General features: G+C 38.4%; 1 protein-coding gene across 4 annotated transcripts in view; it reads left to right on the top strand.

The window, feature by feature from the left end:
- The window catches only part of LOC126162341 (intraflagellar transport protein 46 homolog), a 148,007-nt gene that overhangs the window by 18,525 nt on the left and 109,217 nt on the right, over window positions 1–20,265 (top strand). The window contains exon 1 of one of the 4 annotated variants that reach the window (XM_049918781.1): window positions 18,693–18,734. The exons of the other annotated variants lie outside the window; for them this stretch is intronic. Coding sequence (XP_049774738.1) covers window positions 18,729–18,734 — 6 coding nt within the window. The 5' untranslated portion in view covers window positions 18,693–18,728. Of the gene's footprint in view, window positions 1–18,692; window positions 18,735–20,265 lie in introns of those variants that run through there. 4 annotated transcript variants of the gene reach the window in all.

Here is a 20,265-nt window from a genome sequence, read left to right as displayed (position 1 = left end):
TGTAAAAATAATGTACACTTGGCACAGAAATCAGACAGATTGCTGTACTGGTAGTTAATGGAAAATGAACCCTGTTGTCTGAAATGTTTATTCATCATTTCACACCTCTTTTGTCAGAAATTGCTGCTCAGAAATAGTTAATATGACAAGCATCTTCTGTTTCGTGTGATCTGAGGCATTCCCAGCGAATGTGCTGTATCCAAGGTTCTTGGGTGTCCAACCGGATCCGATCATCGAAGTTCCACGATATTTCGGCAAATAACCGTTCCGCCATCATCAGGTGGTGCTGGTGGAATGGAATTCATTACCACCTGATGATGGCGGAACGGTTATTCGCCAAAATATGGAGGAACTTTGACGATCGGATCCGGCTGGACACCGAGAACCTTGGATACATCTTCTGTTTCATTTGAAAGGGCAGCTTCCTTAGTAGATTCGCTTGTGCCAGAGAAGCAAACTGACAAGGAAACTTATTGAACAAAGAGTTATGTTATTGTCTGTTGGTGATGTGTGTGTGGTTTTTTCTTTTATTTTCTCTTCTTCTTCTTCTTCTTTTCTCTCTCTCTCTCTCTCTCTCTTTTTTTTTTTTTAGATAAGTGATTTCTTAGAATGTTGTGTGCCTTTTATAGGCTAATGTTGGCTATAATAAAGTGTTTATCAATTTTTAAGCTTTTGTGAATCATTTCTGTGACTTCAATAAGTTTCTTTTAATCTCTGTAAATATTGAAAATATCGACTGATGTATCAAAATATCGATATCTTTGTCTCAATCACATCGATATGTTTTATAAATGTTGATACATTATACATTGATATCTTTAGAAATTTGTTCATCACTAATCCAATTTCTTGACTCCATGTTAATGCCTTGTTCTGCTGGACCCCAAAGAATTTTATGCAGTGTATTTCATTTAGTATATGCTCATTAAAGGAAGTACCTTACACACCACTTGAGAAACGTTATGGGGTAGTGAGCAAAACTTACTTTGACTCAGTCTTTAAACAGCCTTTCGCATTTTTTCCACGAGCGACCCGAGATCTCTGCTACATTCGATAAATGATTATGGAAAATACGTAATACTTGAGAATTATCATTTGTGATCTTGTCATGCTGCTTCGTTATGATGTTAGATTGTCCTGTGCTGCCCTCATTTCGTTGTCTTCCAAGTAGATCTAACTTTGTTGACATAATTGTTAACTTCTGATTAAATTTGCAATTTTCAAAATTTTTAGTAGGCATTTGGAATATATCTCAAAGTAATTTTTGTAGTATTATTGTGAAAATGCTCATTCTGGTATTATCAGCTGGTGTCATTGATTTTTGTGAATATTTGTCTATGTTACATGGTACTTTGTTTCTTATGTCCATCATAATCAGACACTGAATTTACCACCAGTTAAACATCCTGCTTTTTACACTGAATTTCATGTATCAAGAAATTATAAATCAGGATTTTACTCTTCAATTTGTGTTCAATTTGTTTTTTACTTGTGACATAGGATAATAAACATTCCAAATTCCTAAGAAAGACTCAAAAATTGCCAGTGGGCTTCTTTATGGAACTGTGATTATAAGGCGCATAATTTTCAGTAGCAGTTGACAACTAATGCTTTTATGTGCTATGTCCTCAAAATCTGATTGTTTCAATATTTTTGAGTATGTAATCCTTTTTTATGTATGTGCCAACTTCTTTTGGAAATTTGTGGTAAGGTCTTATGGGATCAAACCCAACTTCTTTTATTCCCATATTTATTCTATGACAATGTAAATACTACTGCGTAGCTTTTCTGTACTTGTAGTTCATGGCGTTTAGTCAAGCACAGAGCATTACATTTTTCTTTTGTCCATCCTAATCATTCTCCCTTAACTTGAGAAAAGCTGTTGGCTATGCTTTTTGATAATTTTACTGAAGATAGATGAGCACTGTCCACAGTGATTAACAGTATCTTATATATCTTATATACATAGAAGGGGAGGAAAAGAAAAGATACTGTATGCATGTTTGAAAACTAATAATTTTTTATAGGAATCTGCAAACAGGAAGCCCATATATCTTTGGGTATGACATAAAATAATGGACTAAACCTGCTGTATCCTACACTAAACTACTTGAGACATGGTGTTTATTGAGGAGAAAAATAAGTAAAATACGAGTTGTAGGATTTACAAGATGCAAATACCGAGTAATCCAATTGTACCAGTTTCTGAGATTTCTTCCCATTCCATTCATGTATAGAGCATGGGAAGAATGATTGTTTGAATGCCTCTGTATTTGCTCATGATCCCTGTGTGAGCAATATGTAGGGGTTGTAGTATATTCCTGGAGTCATCATTTAAAGACGATTCTTGAAACTTTGTTAGTAGACTTTCTAGAGATAATTTATGTTCATCTTCAAGAGTCTTCCAGTTCAGTTTCTTCAGTATCTATGCAACATTCTCGCATGGATCAAACAAACCTGTGACTATTCGTGCTGCCCTTCTCTGTGTGCATTCAATATCCCCTGTTAGACTTATGTGGTGTGGGTCCCACACACTTGAGCAATATTTTAGAACCAATCACGTGAATTATTTGTAAACATTTTAGTTTGTAGACTTATTGCAGTTACCTAGTATTCTACCAATAAACCAAAGCCTGCCATCTGTTTTACCCATGACTGAGCCTGTGTGATCATTCCATTTCATATCCCTACGAACTTTTAAATGTGAGTATTTTTATGAGTTGGCCACTTCCAACAGTGATTCATAGATATTATAGTCATAGGATACTACATTTTTTGCATTTTGAGAAGTGTACAGTTTTACATTTTTGAACATTTAAAGCAAATTGTTGATCTTTGCACTATTGTGAAATATTGTCAAGATTGATTGGATATTTATGCAGATTCTTTCAGAGAGTAGTTCATTGTAGAAACTGCATCATCTGCATAAGGTTGTGGTTACTATTAGTATTGTCTGCAAGGTCATTAATATACAACATGAAAAGCAAGAGTCCTAACACACTTCCATAGAGCACACCAAAGCTTCTGCTACTTCTGATGAAGACTCTGTGTTCGAGATAACATGCTGTGTCATCCCTACCAAAAAGTCCTCAATTCATTCACAAATGTACACTCTAAGGTCATACTTTTGAGAATAAGTGTAGGTTTGGTACTGAGTCAGTTGCTTTTTGGAAGTTGAGAAATACTGCATTTACCTGATTGGCTTGATCCAAACTGCTGTCAATTTCAGTGGCTTGATCCAAACTGCTGTCAATTTCAGGTTTCAACCAGCTTTCTGTACCTTGTATTATGTGAGCTTCACTGCTTTTCAGGAGTGCTCCAAACTCTGCCACTTTCTGGCAAATGCTTTGGCAGTTTACCATTAACATTTTAATGCTCTCACTTGTGGGAGGCATTTATTTCAATCTTATGCTGATACTTCTGGGTTTCCTATGGCTGCCATTACCTGTGTTGGATGGAGAGTTACCTAATCAAAAAACCCTTGTGAGCACCTCGCACCTGTTACCTGAATAGCAGCCTCTGATGTGTAGTGCACACATGATCCATTTAGAGGGTCCCTACAGTTCTGAACCCTCAACTGTCTTACTGTCTGGGTGATATACCTACACCTGTTTTGAGATTATCACTTGCATTCGATGTCACTGGAAGAGTCTTAAATTCTATGAGGTTACACAAAATGAGACATTGATGGTGCAGAGGAAGTAGAGTTTCCGTTGTTGTTGATTGCTTTTGGTGGGCTTCAAATTTCTTATAGAACTACTCAGTCAGAACCATGTAGCCATTGACATAATCTATAAAGTCTCCTGGTAGTTTAGCTGATGACCTTATATATGTTTTGTGATGCTGCTAAGGCTGGCAGAACCTATGCACTGTTGAGGTGGATGAGATGGTTTCATATTTACTACTGGCAGCAGGTCCATTGCTGGTGGTGGCTGAAACACTTCCACTGACACATGTAGTGCAAAAGATGAGATGTCATTCTAACAACTTAAGTAGATGCCGGTGTAGGAGTTGCGAAGGAGTACTATTTCCAACACCAGGGACATGAGGAACTCTCATTCTGGAGACAGGAATGGACTGATGGCTGTTGTGGGAATTGAAATAAGTGGCAATATAGAACCTACTGCTGCTAGAAGTAGCAGCTCGAAGTGCTCGGCAGATCAATTGGGATGCATCTCATTGGGTCGATGTGTTGGACAATCTCCTTGGAAGAACCAGGTCATATGGCTGGAAAGTATGCTGGCCTGGTCACAGCAGTTGCTGCCCAGTCTATTGTATGAGGCTGAGTACTATGCAGGTCTGTTGGCCATGGAGCAATTCCACTGGGCTATTCATGTTGAATGGTGTATTGTAGAATCCAGATGTTTGATATAGTGTCGGTGCACAGCCTTCTTGGAAAGAAAAAAAAGGAAGGAAAAGAAAGTAATTTATGCCTATTGCTGTCAAAACTCTTTATTCACTGTGATTGCTATCTCGAGTATTCCTCATTTTCAAGCAAAAGCCACAAATTCAAGTATGCACACAGGCATAAATGTGGACTTTTTCCAAGCTTGAAGCAAGTATGAAAGGCATCTAGGTTATAAAGTGAACAGGTTTAAACAAACCATGATGGTAACATAGTATTCTAATATTTATACTGTCCTGCTCGACAGACTATCAAGGTAGTACACCGGGGACTCAGTGCTCATTGTAGATGAGAGCTAAGACTTCTGGCTGGAATGCTTCAGGGAAGGCAACTTGATCACTCTTTGGCAGATGAGGAATGCACAGCACTATTTAGTGTACCCTTAACAGGTGATGGAGGAAAATATGCTTCTGATTCGTAGATAGCATGTTTGTTAAGTCCTGAGGCTATCTGTTGTGGGGTTTATGTTTTGCATGTTGTTGTCTCCTGTTCCCACATTCATGGTACATGTTTCCATCAGTGCTGGTTCATAAGGCTGTCAGAGTCAGATGAAAAAAGGAAGGAAGATTAGAGTTTAATGTATTGTTGACAGCGAGATCATTAGAGATGGATCTCAAGCTTGGATTATGAAAGGATGGGAAAGGAAATCAGCTGTGCCCTTATCAAAGGACCCATCCCAATATTAGACTGGAGTGATTTAGGGAAAACACAGAGCCTAAATCTGGTTGGCCGGATGGGGATTTGAACCCTTGTCATCCTGAATCTAGTCCAGTGTGCTGACCACTCACCACCTCACTCAGTGGGAGACAGATCAAGACTTGGCAACAAACCTCATGGAAATACTGAAATAGTTGTTGAATCCCACTGGAATGCTTCAGCAATGATATGACAAAATGGCAAAAAAAAAAAAGATAATATACTTACAGTCTCATAACAAGAGAACTCTGTTCTGAATGCTAGAATGCTACATAGTGGTTGCTGCTTTCTTGAGAGAAGATGACTTTCGTTGCCATTCTCACACTAAATCTATAATGGCAAGTGAATGGCATTGAAGAGAGCCAGCTAAAGATATTTAACGTGTCGTGATGGAGCATCACAATGTAATACAGCATGTAGAGCATTCTTACGCAGCTGAGTTATGCCACACATCTAATACTGGGAAGGGTGTAGAAAGGTCCAAAAGCTATTAATTGCATAATGAAATTTACTAGAGGAGTGGAGTCCAAGGATATGTGGGTTGTTAGAGATATAAGCAGTGCCATGACTTTGGCATTGAGTTAGAAAGGGACCTAGTGATTGGCAGTGATTAAGTGATTCCATAAATGCCTGTCATGGTTCAGTGTCTGCTGGTGCACCACATTAACAGATTCCACGTGAATTGGAGCCCCAGGTAGGCAGCCTGTTGATACTGTTACAAATGGATGCAAGGTGGCTCTCACAAGCATAATTCTCACAGATGAGCAAGTTGCCCAGTTGGAGCATCAGAAGCAATCTACACAGGATAGTAGCATCCAACAGCATTGTCCTTGGCATTATTGTACTGCTGGGTCAGTGAAACAGTGATGTTGTGAAGGTATTATGTTGTAATATTGTTGCTGCAAACTCAAGCTACCTGTGTCAGCTCAATTTGGGAGCATTGGCCAAACATACTATACTGATTCAAAATATCTGGTACCATGGGGTCGTCTGTGAGGTGTTAGCATCAGATTTGGCTCACTTGGAGTGAATGCAGACAATTTGGCTGCATTGAATCCATTGTAGGTAGGTTGTTTGATGCAGTGAAGATAACACCACCACTGTGATGCAGTGTGCATGCATGGTGATATTAGTGGGTAAGTGCGTCAACCGTTTCATCCAGTGTGAAGGCGCAATGCTTCTGCTGGCATGTCTGATTCTATACAAGCAGAAGAACCTAAGTAACTCACAAACCATGCTAAGAAGTAGTATTTGTCTTGATGTGCTTCAGCACCAGGTAGTGGTAAAGATGTGTGCCATGATTTTCTTAGCTGCTGTTGAATGCCAGTAGTAGGGTGAGTGCTTGTTTTTCCATGTGCAAAAAATTGATAGTTCACACTGGTTACAATTGCATTAGAAGCTGCTGATTCTGTATTGCCTGTTCTTACGCAAGTTTTAATATGATCTGTTTCATGCCATAACTGAGAACTGATTGACCAAAATCAAAATAACTAAAAGACAGACTACTAACTCTAATTATGACAGTTTGATATTTCCTACTATAAGCTGTTACAGTCACAACAATTTGTATATAAAAATACTACTGCTCTAAAGAATAAATGCAGACTTGTTTTCTTTGAGAGGTATAGGAATTGTTAAAACTGCTTATATATTTCAGTTACAGCCACAGAAAGATACAAGGAGAGGCGGTCACATGAATCATTTCACAGTTGTGACTGAAATAAATCACCAGTTGTAATTCTCTGAGAATTATAAACAATATTATAAAAGAACAGATTGCTTCTCAGCATAAAGGTGACATGTTGAGTTGTAGACAAGCACGATGAAAAGACTGTTCGAAATAAACTTTTAGCCAAAGCCTTCTTTGGAAAAGAGAAACACACACATATTCACACAAGCAAGCACACCCACACATGCATGACTGCTACCTCTGGCCACTTCAGCCAAACTGCAACATAAACACATAGAATGGGAGCACAATTCCAGAGGAGGGTGGAATATAGGGAGCAATAGCAGGATATGGGTGGGAGAAGAGGAATTGGCACTGCCTGGAAGAGCATGCAGGGACTAGAGGTGACAGGTCAGGGCTTCTGAGTGCAGCATCTTGAGGCTATGGGGGAGGGAGAGGGGGAGGGCAGAGGGAATTTGTAGCAGAAATGAGAGGAAAAGAGAAGAGGAAAAGACCAGTGGGTGCACTGGCAGAGAGCAGTGTACCATGAGCATGAGGGGAAGCGAATAATGTGAAGGCGACAGAACAGAGGGGCAGAAACAGTTGGGTGGAGGGCGTGGGGACAGTAGGTTACCATATTGAGGTTGGGATGACTTTGGGAGTGGAGAATGTGTTGTAAGGATGATTCCCGTCTGCGCAGTTCAGAAAAGCTGGTGGTGGTGGGGAGGATCCAGATGGCCAAGGTTGTGAAGCAGACTTTGAAATCACGTATGTTATGTACAGCTGCATGTTGTACCACAGGGTGGTCCACTTTGCTGTTGGCCACAGTTTATTGGTGGACATTCAGCCTTGTGGACATTTGGTTGGTCGTCATACCAGAATAAAAAGCTGAACAACGATGGCAACAGAGCTGGTATATAACATGGCTGCTTTCACAGGTGGCCCAACCTCTGATGGGGAAGGATAAGCCCATGAGACAGGGGTGTAATAGCCAGAATCCAGGTTTCCATCATTATATTATTGCGAAACACAGGAAAGAGTTGGTTTTGATTTCCTTTCCAACAACAAGGAGGAATACAGCCAGCCTTTTTGTCTTTGGGATTCGGATTCTGCATTGTCAGAAGCTTGTGATACTGCACCCTGTCACAACCTGATAACATACAGTATATTGAAACAGTTGCACCTGCAGTTGAAGGAGATCCTCCTTCAACTCTTTAATACAATTTGGATAACAGTCATATTTCCCAACTCATGGAAAGAATCTATTTTAATCCCAACTTTTGAAACCAGGGAAGGATCAGACTAACACCATTAGTTATTGTAGTGTCAGTCTCATAAGCTGCATAGGAAAGACACTGGAGCATACAATCAACCAGCACCTAGTGTGGGTTTTTGAAACCAGGTCACAGCTCAGTCACTCCCAGTGCAGGTTCAGAAGGTATTGCTGTACACTCAGTAACCTGACTCTGTTCGCAGCAGCGACTCAACAAGCTTTCCTCCATACGCAATGCCTTGTCAGTGTATTCTTTGATACAGAAAAGGCATACTATACTACCTGGAGGGATAATATTTGTTTCAGCTCTATGAGTGGAGTTTTCATGGGTATTTTTTGTACCAGGTCGTGAGTTACCTATCTGACTGTTTTAAGCAGGAGAATGGTGTCCCTCAAGGGAGTGTTTTAAGTATAATGTTGTTTGCCTTTGTAGTCAACCGTATTACGTCCACAGTAAGGTGTCCTGTGCAATGTTCCTTGTTTGTGGACAACTTATACATCTGTGTCCTCTCAAATCTTGCAACAATTACTTGACAAGTGAATCTGACAATCAGGTGGCTGTGTGGGAAAGGTTATATACCACAGGTTTTAAATTTCCTTTGGAGAAAACTGTATGTCTTGCTTTTAATTGCTCCTGCACTCTTTTTAATTCACCTGTTTTAAATCTGGTGGCACTGTTCTCACTTTGAAGGAAATAGTGAAATATCTGGGCCTTCCTTTTAATAAGAGGCTAAAGTAGCTACCACATCTTAAAGAGCTGAAGGTAAGATGCCTCAATGCTTGAACATCCTTAAATGCACCACACCTTAAAGAATTGTAGATAAGATGCCTCAAAGCTTCGAACAACCTTAAATGCATTTGTCACAGGTCTTGGGGAGCTGAGAGGGCATGTGTGCTCCAACTCTATAATGCCTTCGTGTAATGTTGGCTTTAGTATGGATGCCAGATTGATCGATCTGCAAGACCTTCATACCTCAAATTCTAGACACAGTTCACCATTACGGCATTAAGGTGGCAACAGGGGCTTATCGCACTAGTCCAATTGCTAGCCTGTGAGCTGAGGCTGGTAAGCCTCCAGTGTCTATTCAGTGTTTCCTCTTCATAGAACACCAAGCTTACTGTCTGTTCCAAATTTGTTGGCTTTCATTTCCATTGTCCAGCCAGCACTGGAACATTTGTTCCATAATCGTCCATGGGCAATGAGGACATTTAGGATCTGTGTGAGGTAGAGCCTTGAATTACAGCAAGTTGCGAGCATTAAGGTCTAAAGTCAGGGGTGGAGTAAGGGATGGAGCAAGGGATACCCCTGTCTACTAAAGGGGCCCAGGCTACTTTTCAAATTGACTGGATACCAGATGAATTGTACCCCAGACTATATTTTTAAAATTAAATTTAATGAGATTTTAAATAACCACCTTGATTTTATTACACTTTCCATGAATAGGTCTAAGTAATGGGTTTAATTGGGTGTTCCATCGTGTTCCCCAACATTGTTCTCAGGTTAGGACTCCCAGAATAGTTTTCAGTCTATTGTGCAGAATTTTCTGCTATCCTGAGGGCACTGGAGCAGAAGAGGCATCTATGTGGTAAGAAATTTCTCATCTGCTCCAATTCCCAAAGTGCCATTCTTGCTATTGCTCAGATGTACCCAGAGATCAGATGGTGTAAGAAGTGCATGATGCTCTCCTTCTCTTGCAAAGGCAGGAAAAGGAAATAATTTTCTGCTGGGTTCAAGTGCGTGTAGGGATCCAAGGAAATGAACTCGCTGAAGTTGTTCCCAAGACTTGTTCCCTTCCAACTGCTGCTCAGTGTTCAGTTCTCCAGCAGGCTGTTTCCCCATATGTGACCTTGAAGACCATATGTTGGTGGAAGGCTCAGATGCCGGAAGTGAGCAATAATCTGTGTTCAGTGCGACTGAGGTTTACCTCCTTCCGACTGTGACAAGCTGAAGAAGTATCCCTTACAAGGCTTAGAATGGGACAATACCCATTGACACATGGCTTTCTCTTACATCACAAGGAACCCACAACATGTCACAGATCTGGAACACAGCTGTTGATTCAACATATTTTAATTGAGTGTGTTTTGTATAATGACCTGAGGGCAGATTTGGGTCTCCCACAGGACCTGCCCTCTGTTTCAACTGATACTGAAATGAGTGTTGTTGGTGTTTTAAGATTTTGTGTGATGTCCTAATTTGTTCCCTTATTGACTCGGCCACACATTGTTTCTAAGTAGTCACCCAGTCACAGTCATGTGTCCCATTTTTAACTGTGCCTGTAATGGTATTTTATCCTTGAATTTATCTAGATATTTTGCTGTTTTGTCCCACTTTTAGTGATGGTCTTTTATGATGCTCACAGTAAATGGGTTATCTTGTCAATTCACATGTGTGGATACAACTGTGTCTTTAATTTGTTGTTATTTTTAATAGATTTTTACTATGCTCATCTGTATTTAATTCAAGCAAGGGTGTTGATGACATTGTTGTTTAGTGCCCTAACCCACAAATCATCATCATTATCTTTGCCAGCCCCACAACGTACTTAAGAAATCACATTTCAGAGGCTTGGACTACACTTTCGCCCTTGCTGGTGAGGACCCATGCTTCAGCCCCATATAACCTGTTAGTACTGCCTTAGTCTTGTAGAACTTCAGCATTGCTTCCTTCCTTTGTTTGTATCTTACCATTCTACTGGTTGTATTACACATTCTATTAAATTTTTCAACTTTCTTTTCAGTAGCGAGTTCTCCAAAAGGTGAGAATGTACAGCCAATGAAAGTAAACTGGCGACCTATTTAATGTTTTTTTAAAATTAGTAATCAAATTGCAGCAAATTTGAGTTGAACAACAAAATGCCATGGGTTCTGTTTTGTGCAGCAAGATTTCAAAATTTTATTTTTCGCTTAGATTATTCAAGCAAACAGAACTCATGGTAATATGTGTTTGGAATCTGAAACTATTACCTAATCACCAGAAAACAGGAAGTATCAAAAGAAAACCATCGCTATAAACATCATTATTAGAACTAACTGTAGAAGTTTTATTTTTCATTCTTGAAGGTATTGTGAATAATATTTCTTCTGGTCATCTTCTCAAAACATATGTGTCTTGTCACAGAGGTTTTTTAGTGCTTCTATAACATGCTTTGGGTTTTCTCTTGTGTCCCTGATGTCCTAAAGCATAACCCTCAGTTTTCTGTCAAAAGCTTTGATTGAATGTAAATAAAATGTAGGCATTGCAGTTCCACTTTCTTCTTCCTTCAGTTATCTGTTTCATGATGAAAACATTGTCAACACAGGCTCTACCATTGAAAAGTATGCTCTGCTACTGTGGCAAGACTATCTCAAAGATTAGGGGGAGTTGAGATGTAAGTATTCAGATATAAAGTTTATATGCAGAGTTCAAAATGCTGAGTCCTCAGTAACTATGAAGATTGGACTTGTCTCCTTTCTTGACTATGTGAACTAGAACAAAACACAATTTATAAGTGAATTAATGTTACATAATACACATCATCAGAGAAACAGTTTCCCTCTCAAACTATGCACTCTTTTGTTCTATATTCTCAGTATTGTTCTTGGTCTTTCTTTCTGCTTTTTTCAGGATATTGGTTTACATAGGTGCATGAAAGAGAAAAAAGCAGAACTATTCTCAGACAGGCAGACAGGAACAATAATGATTAGTTGCTAACTTTGATTTACTGCATGTATTTTTTCATTTTATTCTGAATGTTTAATGTATTGCTTGTGTATACTATTTAATACTGTATGGACACAATGATTGTAAATAACATTTTAATTTATATCTCAATACTGATGTTCCTATATATGCTTTTTAATGTTGTTTGGTACATTTTTGTGTAGAAAGCAGTCAGCTTTTATAGGGAGCTTGTCACCAGGTAAAGCTATATTCCTTGTTTGTGATAATTACTCATACAGTTTGTGTTACACACCCCTGGTTAGCAAAGTAGCTCAGTTTAGTTTTATATGCGTGATTGTTTCAAATGCATAAAAAGAGGTAACAGTTAATGCACAAGGTGGTATCCTATAGTTCACAACATAAGTTAATTAAAATTATTGTGCCTTAGTTACATCTTATTCTGACCCATCTCCTTCAAAGTAGTCTCCATGGAAGCAACTATATCAGTCTCAATGCTTCTGCCACTTTGAAATGCATTCTGGAACTCTCTCTTTGGATGTTTAGTACTTATGCAGTTCCATTTGTATCTCCTCCATCATATCATATCTTCACCACTTCAATGTGCCTTTCATCTTTGGGAAGAGGAAGAAGTCACACACAGACAAGTCTAGTGAGCAACAGTTGTTACCTTGTTTTTAGTCAAAAATTCCTGAATAATGTAGGCTGTATGTTGTCATGATTGACACTGGCTTTTTTACTCTTGGCTTGTTGATACTTTTTGGCTGGCGTGAAGGACCCTTCCATTACAATGATTGCTGCGTAGTTTCAGAGCTGTAGCCATAAACCCAAATTTTGCCACCAATACTAAGCTTTGAACAAATGTGTGGATCAGCTAGAAGTAGTTGTTTAAGTTCCGTACAGACTTCTATACAATGTTGTTCCTGATTGTCTTGAATCAGTTGTACAAATTTTGTCATAGTCCTTCTTGGGTTTGATTCTTCTGACAGAAACATTCACCCTTACCATAACTTATTTCCAAAGTGTTGCAGAAGTCCCGTGTGGTCTGCCTATGATCATTCAAAATCAGAACCTTCACTTCTGAACATTTTCTGATATGCCAGTTGCCAACTATTTGTGCACAGAATTCACATTTTGAGAACTTTTAGATACAACCTCATATTTAGTTCTCCTAATGATTTTTTGCAGGATTATCTTGTCACAAAAATTAGCTGCACACCTAACTGTTTTCTTGTGTAGTTTCTCTGATCTTTGTAATATGTGTGTCTGCAGCATATATCCAAGTTATTCACACTTTCTTCATTAACAATACATTTGTATTTATGTCATATGTCTGTACACAACACACGAGAATTAGTAATAGTGTACTTCATTGGAACTGATGCCAATCTCTTTAAGATAGATGTCACCTTATTTCGCTGTTTGTTTGATTTGAATTGCAAGTATGTGTGAAACATCTACCGGTGAATTCTATGCTGGACTTTGTGTCTCATTGGTGAAAGTTTGTTGGAGTGCTGTAAAACTGGTTTTATGGGAAATATCCCAATAATGTACACCACACAATTTTTAATTAATATGACTTGTTCCACTTTTATTGCCACTATTAACTACGTAATGGCCAGTTTTGCCTCTCGCATAAAATATTTTTCATAGGTACGCACCTTCAACATTGTTTTAGTTTAACAGTGGCAAATTATCTACAGTCACTTATGAGGCCTCACAGTTGAATATCAAAATTGGCTTTTGATTACAGTCACTGAACTTCATAAATTTCCTTATCGCTCATAGAAATAAATAGATGTTCATGTTGCTGACATAAAGACGTGACCAGAATAGAAGTTACTTACAGAATGAATCAAAGCAGTTCACAAAAGATAATACAAAGCTACCACATGATGTTGATCGATAACAGACTTTCATGGGGGTGTAGGTTGTGCACTGATCGGTTCCAGACTGGAGATTTTTGCAGGGAGTGTGTCATTTGAAGACTTGTGTATGAATACTTCTGTATTTTAGAAATTATTTGTTTGTCTGTAAAACTGCTGGTTAGAATTTATTAATTTGAATGAGCTATATGTTTTAACAAAGCCTTGGCTTACAAAATTTGTAGTGAGTCAATAATGTACAAAAGATTACTTAACTATTTTGTACGTGTACACTGTGAATTACCTCTTTATGAGTACAGTTGCCACATTGAAAATTATGATAATTTGAGCAAATTTTAATTAGTGGATTAACTGATTAATGAACAGTGTCATTCAGACTAGATAATTTATAGCAACCAAAGTATAGTGTCAAATTTGGGAATGAAACAAGTATGATTGCACAAAAGGAGCAGTAGTAGGGGTATTTCCAAACTTCAATACAGATTATCTGATAAGTCAGTTATAAGGGGCAGGCGAATGAAAATGAAAAAGATGGAAAAAAGTAAATAAATTATTTATTGTATCAAAAGTAATTACCATAACTCTTAACAAATTTTTCCCACTGCAAGATGAAATAGTCAGTGCCTTCATGGAAAAATGTTTGTGGTTGCCTATGGAACCATGATAGTACCCAGGCATCCACCTCCTTATCTGAAGCACATTGACAGCCATGAATGACTTTCTTTGGGACACCAAGACTATAGAAATTTAATGGGGAGAGATTGGGACTGTAAAGAGGATGTGTAAAGGCTTTCCAGCAAAACATCCGCAGCATAATCAAAACAACTTTGGGAATATGTGGGCCTGCCTGCCTACAAGTTGCCAAGGCTGTTGTGATTATGCTGTAGAAGATTTGCTGGGATGCCCTTACACATCCTCCATACTGTCCCAACCTCTCCCCATGCAATTTCCATATTTTTCATGCCCTGAAAATACATTTGTGGCCATTGATTTGCTTCAGATGAAAAGGTGTACACCTGGCTATAACCAAGGTTCCATAGGCCATTCCATAGGCCACCACAGACATTTTTTCGGGAGGCATTGACCATCTTTTTTCACAGTGGGATACATATATTAAGGGTTATGGCAGTTTCTTTTGAAATAATAAACTGTTTATTTACTTTTCTTCCATCTGTCCCCCGGGTGTATATGTATTTGTAGTTTCTTGATATATGTCCACCCCCTCTGTACATTTTTGCTGCCTTTGTTTTAGATTACAAGCAGTGTGCTGAAATGAAATTTTCAAGTTTTAAAATACTTTTGACTGGTTTGAAGATTGGTGACACATTTAAGCCATGTTTTGCTATGAGGCTCCAAGAAGGATCTTCACCAGTGCTCTGCCTGTTGTAAGACTTCCTACCTATTATTTAGATTAAAAGTTGTTTCTGAATCTTGAATTATTTTGGTTTGCTGTAGTTTTAGTATGGCATTGGACTGTTGATTTGTTTTACAGCATTTGTGGATAGCCTTACTCCCAAGGTATATTTATCACAGTAATGAAGTTCATAACTATGTGCCTACATGACATGTGCCCTATCAAACTCATATTCTCATATCTGCTCATAACTAGTTCAGTAAATCAATAAACATGATGAGAAAGTTTTCTGGAAATTGTAAACTGTTCAATTGAGTTTATTATACTTGGTGTTTAGAGAAAAGGGTCTCTGTGATGTCTACTATTGACTCAAGCAGCAGTGATATTTTTCCCACTGTGAGACGAAATAGTCAATGCCTTCATGGAAAAATGTCTATGGTTGCCTATGGAATGATGATTGTACTCAGGTATCGACCTCTTTATCGGAAGCTCATTAATTCCTGTGAACACTTGTCTTCAGGGTACCAAAACTATGGAAATTTCATGGGGTGAGACATTGCTTTCATGCGGTAGTCAAAGTATTGTCTTTTATTATTGCAAACAAAAATACACAAAAATCACCTAGTTCCTGTCCTTTGGTGCATGATTATGCACACCCCACATGTCTGCAATCTGCTTGGTATGTGCTCTCAGTCCATATTGACTCATTCCTGTGCACCAAATCAGGAGGTGCCAAAACCACACCTATCACAGATTATTTCTGCTTGATGCTCCATCACCACTCTGATCCAATAATAACTTCTTCTTGCAAATAACTGCATCAATGCGATATAATTCTCCCTCAATTTTAAATCCAACAACACTTAGCATTTAATAAGTTTCCCATACTTGCCAACAGCTCATTTCATTATGAAGCCACTAACTGGTAAATCTGGTATTTCTATTCCTGTATTAAATAATTTATTGTATGCACTACTTGCTATTGCCCACAGCTGCCTTCCAAATCAAGTAAGGATTTTGTTGTTCACTCACGTGGCTGAACCTCAATAACTGGAGTGATTACCACCTTAATCCTTTAATACATTTCCTTCTCTAGCAGGTCTCCTTGTTCCTCTTCAATTGTTTTATTCTTATGAGGCAATTTTTTTCTCATTACTAGCTGCTTGTGTGGCCCCACAACATTTGTTCCACAGCAGGCCCTTCCTGAAACCACAAAGCATCTCCGATGTCCTCAATGGCTAACTGGTTCACATCCATTCTCAGTTGCCACACTTCATATTTTTCTTCACACATACTGTGCCCTCTTCTCTCTTGTCTGTTTCTTGGGATATCTGCTGTGTCATTGACTGTCCTTTGCCTTTTTTTTTTTTTTTTTTTTTTTTTTTTTTTTGTGTGTGTGTGTGTGTGTGTGTGTGTGTGTGTGTGTGGAATATTGGAGGCCATCTTATGATCTCTTCCTATTTCTCTGTGTGCTCCGTTTTGTTGTCCACCACCGTCTGTTTTCTCTCTGGGCACCCAGCTGTGACTCGTTGTGTTCAAGCTGCATGAATATTTCTCATGCCTGTTCCACTGTTTCTATTATTCTGCCTATTAAATGGTTGCATATGTTGGATGGAACTCTTTGCATTACCCACTACACTATGTTGCACGTCTAGATACTGAGTCCTTTTGAGTTTTTCCAGAAACTCACTATATGTTCCATAATGAGATCGATGACAGGGGGTAATACATATTGAATTTAATATATAATCCTAGTTGCTTGTAGGCCAGTCTTTATTCAAAAACAGGTTTTCAAATTTAGATCACATTAAATGTGTATTTTCCAAGTGTTTGTGCCAGTTATATGCTTTGTCATTCATTTATTGGGTGACATAAGCAATTTTTTTGTCTTATCATTCCATATTTCTGGTAACAATCCATGGAGGGCGTAATTTTGCTTCCGGAAGGAACCTATTAACTTTTGCAACTGTGTGTGGATTCGACTTGAGTGTCATTTCTTGCTATCAGAGCAGTTTGCCCACTTACAGAGCTTGTTCCTAGGTGCAATTTGTTACTTACTGCTTGCTCTGCAAATTTTTCCTCCATCTGTTGTACTTATCTTATGCTGGCAACGTTCTTTTTGACTTAAGCATAAAGTAACTTAATTTTGCTATTGCATATTTACCTGCATCTATGCCTCTATATCACCTACTCATTTCAGCTGTTTTTCATCTTGTAGTTCCTGTTTTTCCAAGATTTCCTGAATTTCAATTTCTTGTCTCCCTTTCAGTTTGTTTATTTCTTCATTGGTTTTATTCTGCCCTTTACTTACCAATTTTACTCCCACATCAATTTCCATGTCCTACAAATTTAACATTTTCTCCCAAATTTAACATGTCATGAATCAGTAAAGCAAATTTCCATTTAGTGTTTGTGGCAGATAGAAGCACTGAAAAAGGGAAAAGGATAGTTAGATAGATATTAACATCCTATCAGTGATGAAGGTGGAGCAATTACTAATATTTTACAAGGAAGGAGAAAATATTGCCCATGTTACTATGGCCTGTTTGCTCAATGATTTAAAATTCAGTCTAGATGTCCAGATAGGAATTTGAACCATGTTTGTCCTGATAGCAAGTCAATACCTTGACTGCTGCTTTCATGTTCAGCAAAAGCATCAAGTCAGTGCACAAGATATGTTCATATGGGAGAACAGTGGTTATGAATTGTGGCCTATGTTAAACAGAAGATGAAGTGCATAGTTTAAACTGCTCATCATTGTCTTATATGTATAGTGCAGAGACCCGTATCATCTCATTCCATTAGTAAACAGACTCTTACACTTTTATTCTTTTGATGCTTTGATGTGTTTTGAATTCCTGAGGGATTCAGGTGAGATTTTGCAGTTTACCTCATTAATGATTTTCATTCATTTCTACTCGTATAACCATAGAAAATGCTGGATTGACACTCAAAATGTACCTCATCAAACGTACAGGTGTAGAGTGTGGTGTTTGCCTGAAAATGTACGATATGTTTGTGCAAACAAGTCTTTCCTTTTATGCTGAATAGTGATCATTGTTAGATATTTACTGGATTGTACACTACAAATTTTTACTAAGTGTCTGTTTTGAATTCTTAAATATCTTTTCAGTAATAAATCATTGGGATTAATAGGGTGCAGGTTATTTCAAGATATAGAAGATTTTAGCAAACAAAAACATAAGAATGTTGAAACAGATGTAAAATTGCTTGGTGATTAAATACCAGAGACATCTCCAACTCCCCCCCCCCCTCCTGCCCCCTCCCCCTCCCCCCCCCCCCCCAATTTTCAGTTGTCGTGGGAACTAACAGGTATTATATCATTTAAAACAGAACCTAATGTGCATTTGCTGAATTATAAGTGAGTTTTATCATCATTATTTTGCTTTCACGCAGACAAACCTTCCAAAAATTTTCACGAGAGCCATAAAGGTGGTCAGAAACAGTCTGAAAAGCTTATAAGGGTGTTTCAAAGTAGATTGTGCCGAGAAATAATTAAGAAAAAAATTTAACAATGGAGAGGAAAGTTGCCACTCACCATATAGTGAAGATGCTGAGTCACAGATAGGCACAACAAAAAGACTTTCACAAATAAAGCTTTTGGCAAGTAAGGGCTTTGTCAAAAATAGATGACTCACACACACACACACACACACACACATACACACACACACGCACACACACTTATGCAAACACAACTCACACAAACATGACTGCAGTGTCAGACAACTGTGTGGCTACAGTTGCCTGAGACAGCAGTCATATGTGTGTGAGTTGCATTTGTGCGTGTGTGTGTGTGTCATCTATTTTTGTGAAGGTCATCTATTTTTTATGAAGGCCATGTGCGCTGAAAGCTTTATTTGTGACAGTCTTTTTGTTGTACCTATCTGTGACTCAGCAGCTCCGCTATATGCTGAGTGGCAACTTTCCTTTTTGTAAGGAAAAAAATTGACAGGTTGCGTCATTTCCATGTTTTGTCAGGATGGTCAGATACAATCTGAGAAGCTTTAAGGGTGTTGCAGGAGAGGTTGTGCTGCTAAATAATTGTTAAGAAAAAAATTCAATCTGTTGTGCTGTTTCTGAGTTAATTAGCATTGAAGTTAACCAAACAGGCCACTGCGAGTGCAAATTCAAGTGACTTGCCAGGGATGATGTCACCACATGTGTTCTTCTGCGAGTGCAGATTCAAGTGGCTTGCCAGGGATGATGTCACCAAATGTGTTCTTCATTTGGTCCTAAAGCCAAACAAGAGAGCAATACAAAAATTAGACATCAGACGGTAGCAATGGTCAAGCCCAAGTCAAATGCTGAGCAGTCTCGTGCAGTATCATCAATGCTATGAGAGCAATTGACATTATCTATATTTGGCAGGCTGCTTGAAATTGCATGTGCAAAGGCCTAATTGGCTACCTTCAATGCTAATTAAATTATAAACAGCAGGACATATCAAATTTTTTCCTTAACAATTATTTCTCAGCACATCCTACCCTACCCTGCAGTCACCTTAAAGCTTTTCAGACTGTTTTGGACCACTCTGTAGAATTTGAAAAACATGAATTATTTATTCTTCAGGTATTTTATATGGAACTTCCATATAATATCAACTTGACTTTTCTGTATATTATATAACAGCAGCTGCTGCAGGTGAAGTCAGTTAGAAGGTTTCTGCAGAACCTCATCATATCATGTGTGTTTTTGAGCTCACTAGATTTTTCCATTTTTAATATAGTGAACATGGAGGCCTGAACAGTACAGTCTTCTTGTGACCACTGCAGCTTATGGCAAGGTCAAGGTGGTCTCATTCCTTATCTTATCAGTCAACCTAATAGTCAGCATCCTTTTATAGCACCACATCTAAATGCTTTGATTCTCTTCTTTTCCAGTGTTCCCACAGTCCATGGTTCACTACTGTACAATGCTGTGCTCCAGACATCATTCTCAGAAATTTCTTCTTCAAACTAAGGCCTATGTTTGATATTAATAGACTTCTTTTGGCCAGGAATTCCTTCTTTACCTGTGCTAGTCTGCTTTTTATATCCTCCTTGCTTTGCCCATCATGTGTTATTTTACTTCCAAAGTAGCAGCATTCCTTAATTTCGTGTACATTTTAGTCACCAATTTTGATGCTAACTTTAATGCTAAACTCATTTGTGCCACTACTCATTACATATCTTTTTACTGTTTACTCTCAGTTGATTTTCTGTATTCATTAGACTATTCATTCCATGCAACAGGTCCTGTAACTCTTCTTCACTTTCACTTGAGATAACAATGTAATCAGCAAATCTTATCATTGAATT

This window comes from Schistocerca cancellata, chromosome 2 (assembly GCF_023864275.1).
Source record: "Schistocerca cancellata isolate TAMUIC-IGC-003103 chromosome 2, iqSchCanc2.1, whole genome shotgun sequence".
NCBI lineage: Eukaryota > Metazoa > Arthropoda > Insecta > Orthoptera > Acrididae > Schistocerca > Schistocerca cancellata.
Note: the sequence above shows the minus strand (reverse complement) of the source record. Positions and strands in the feature narration are given on the sequence as shown.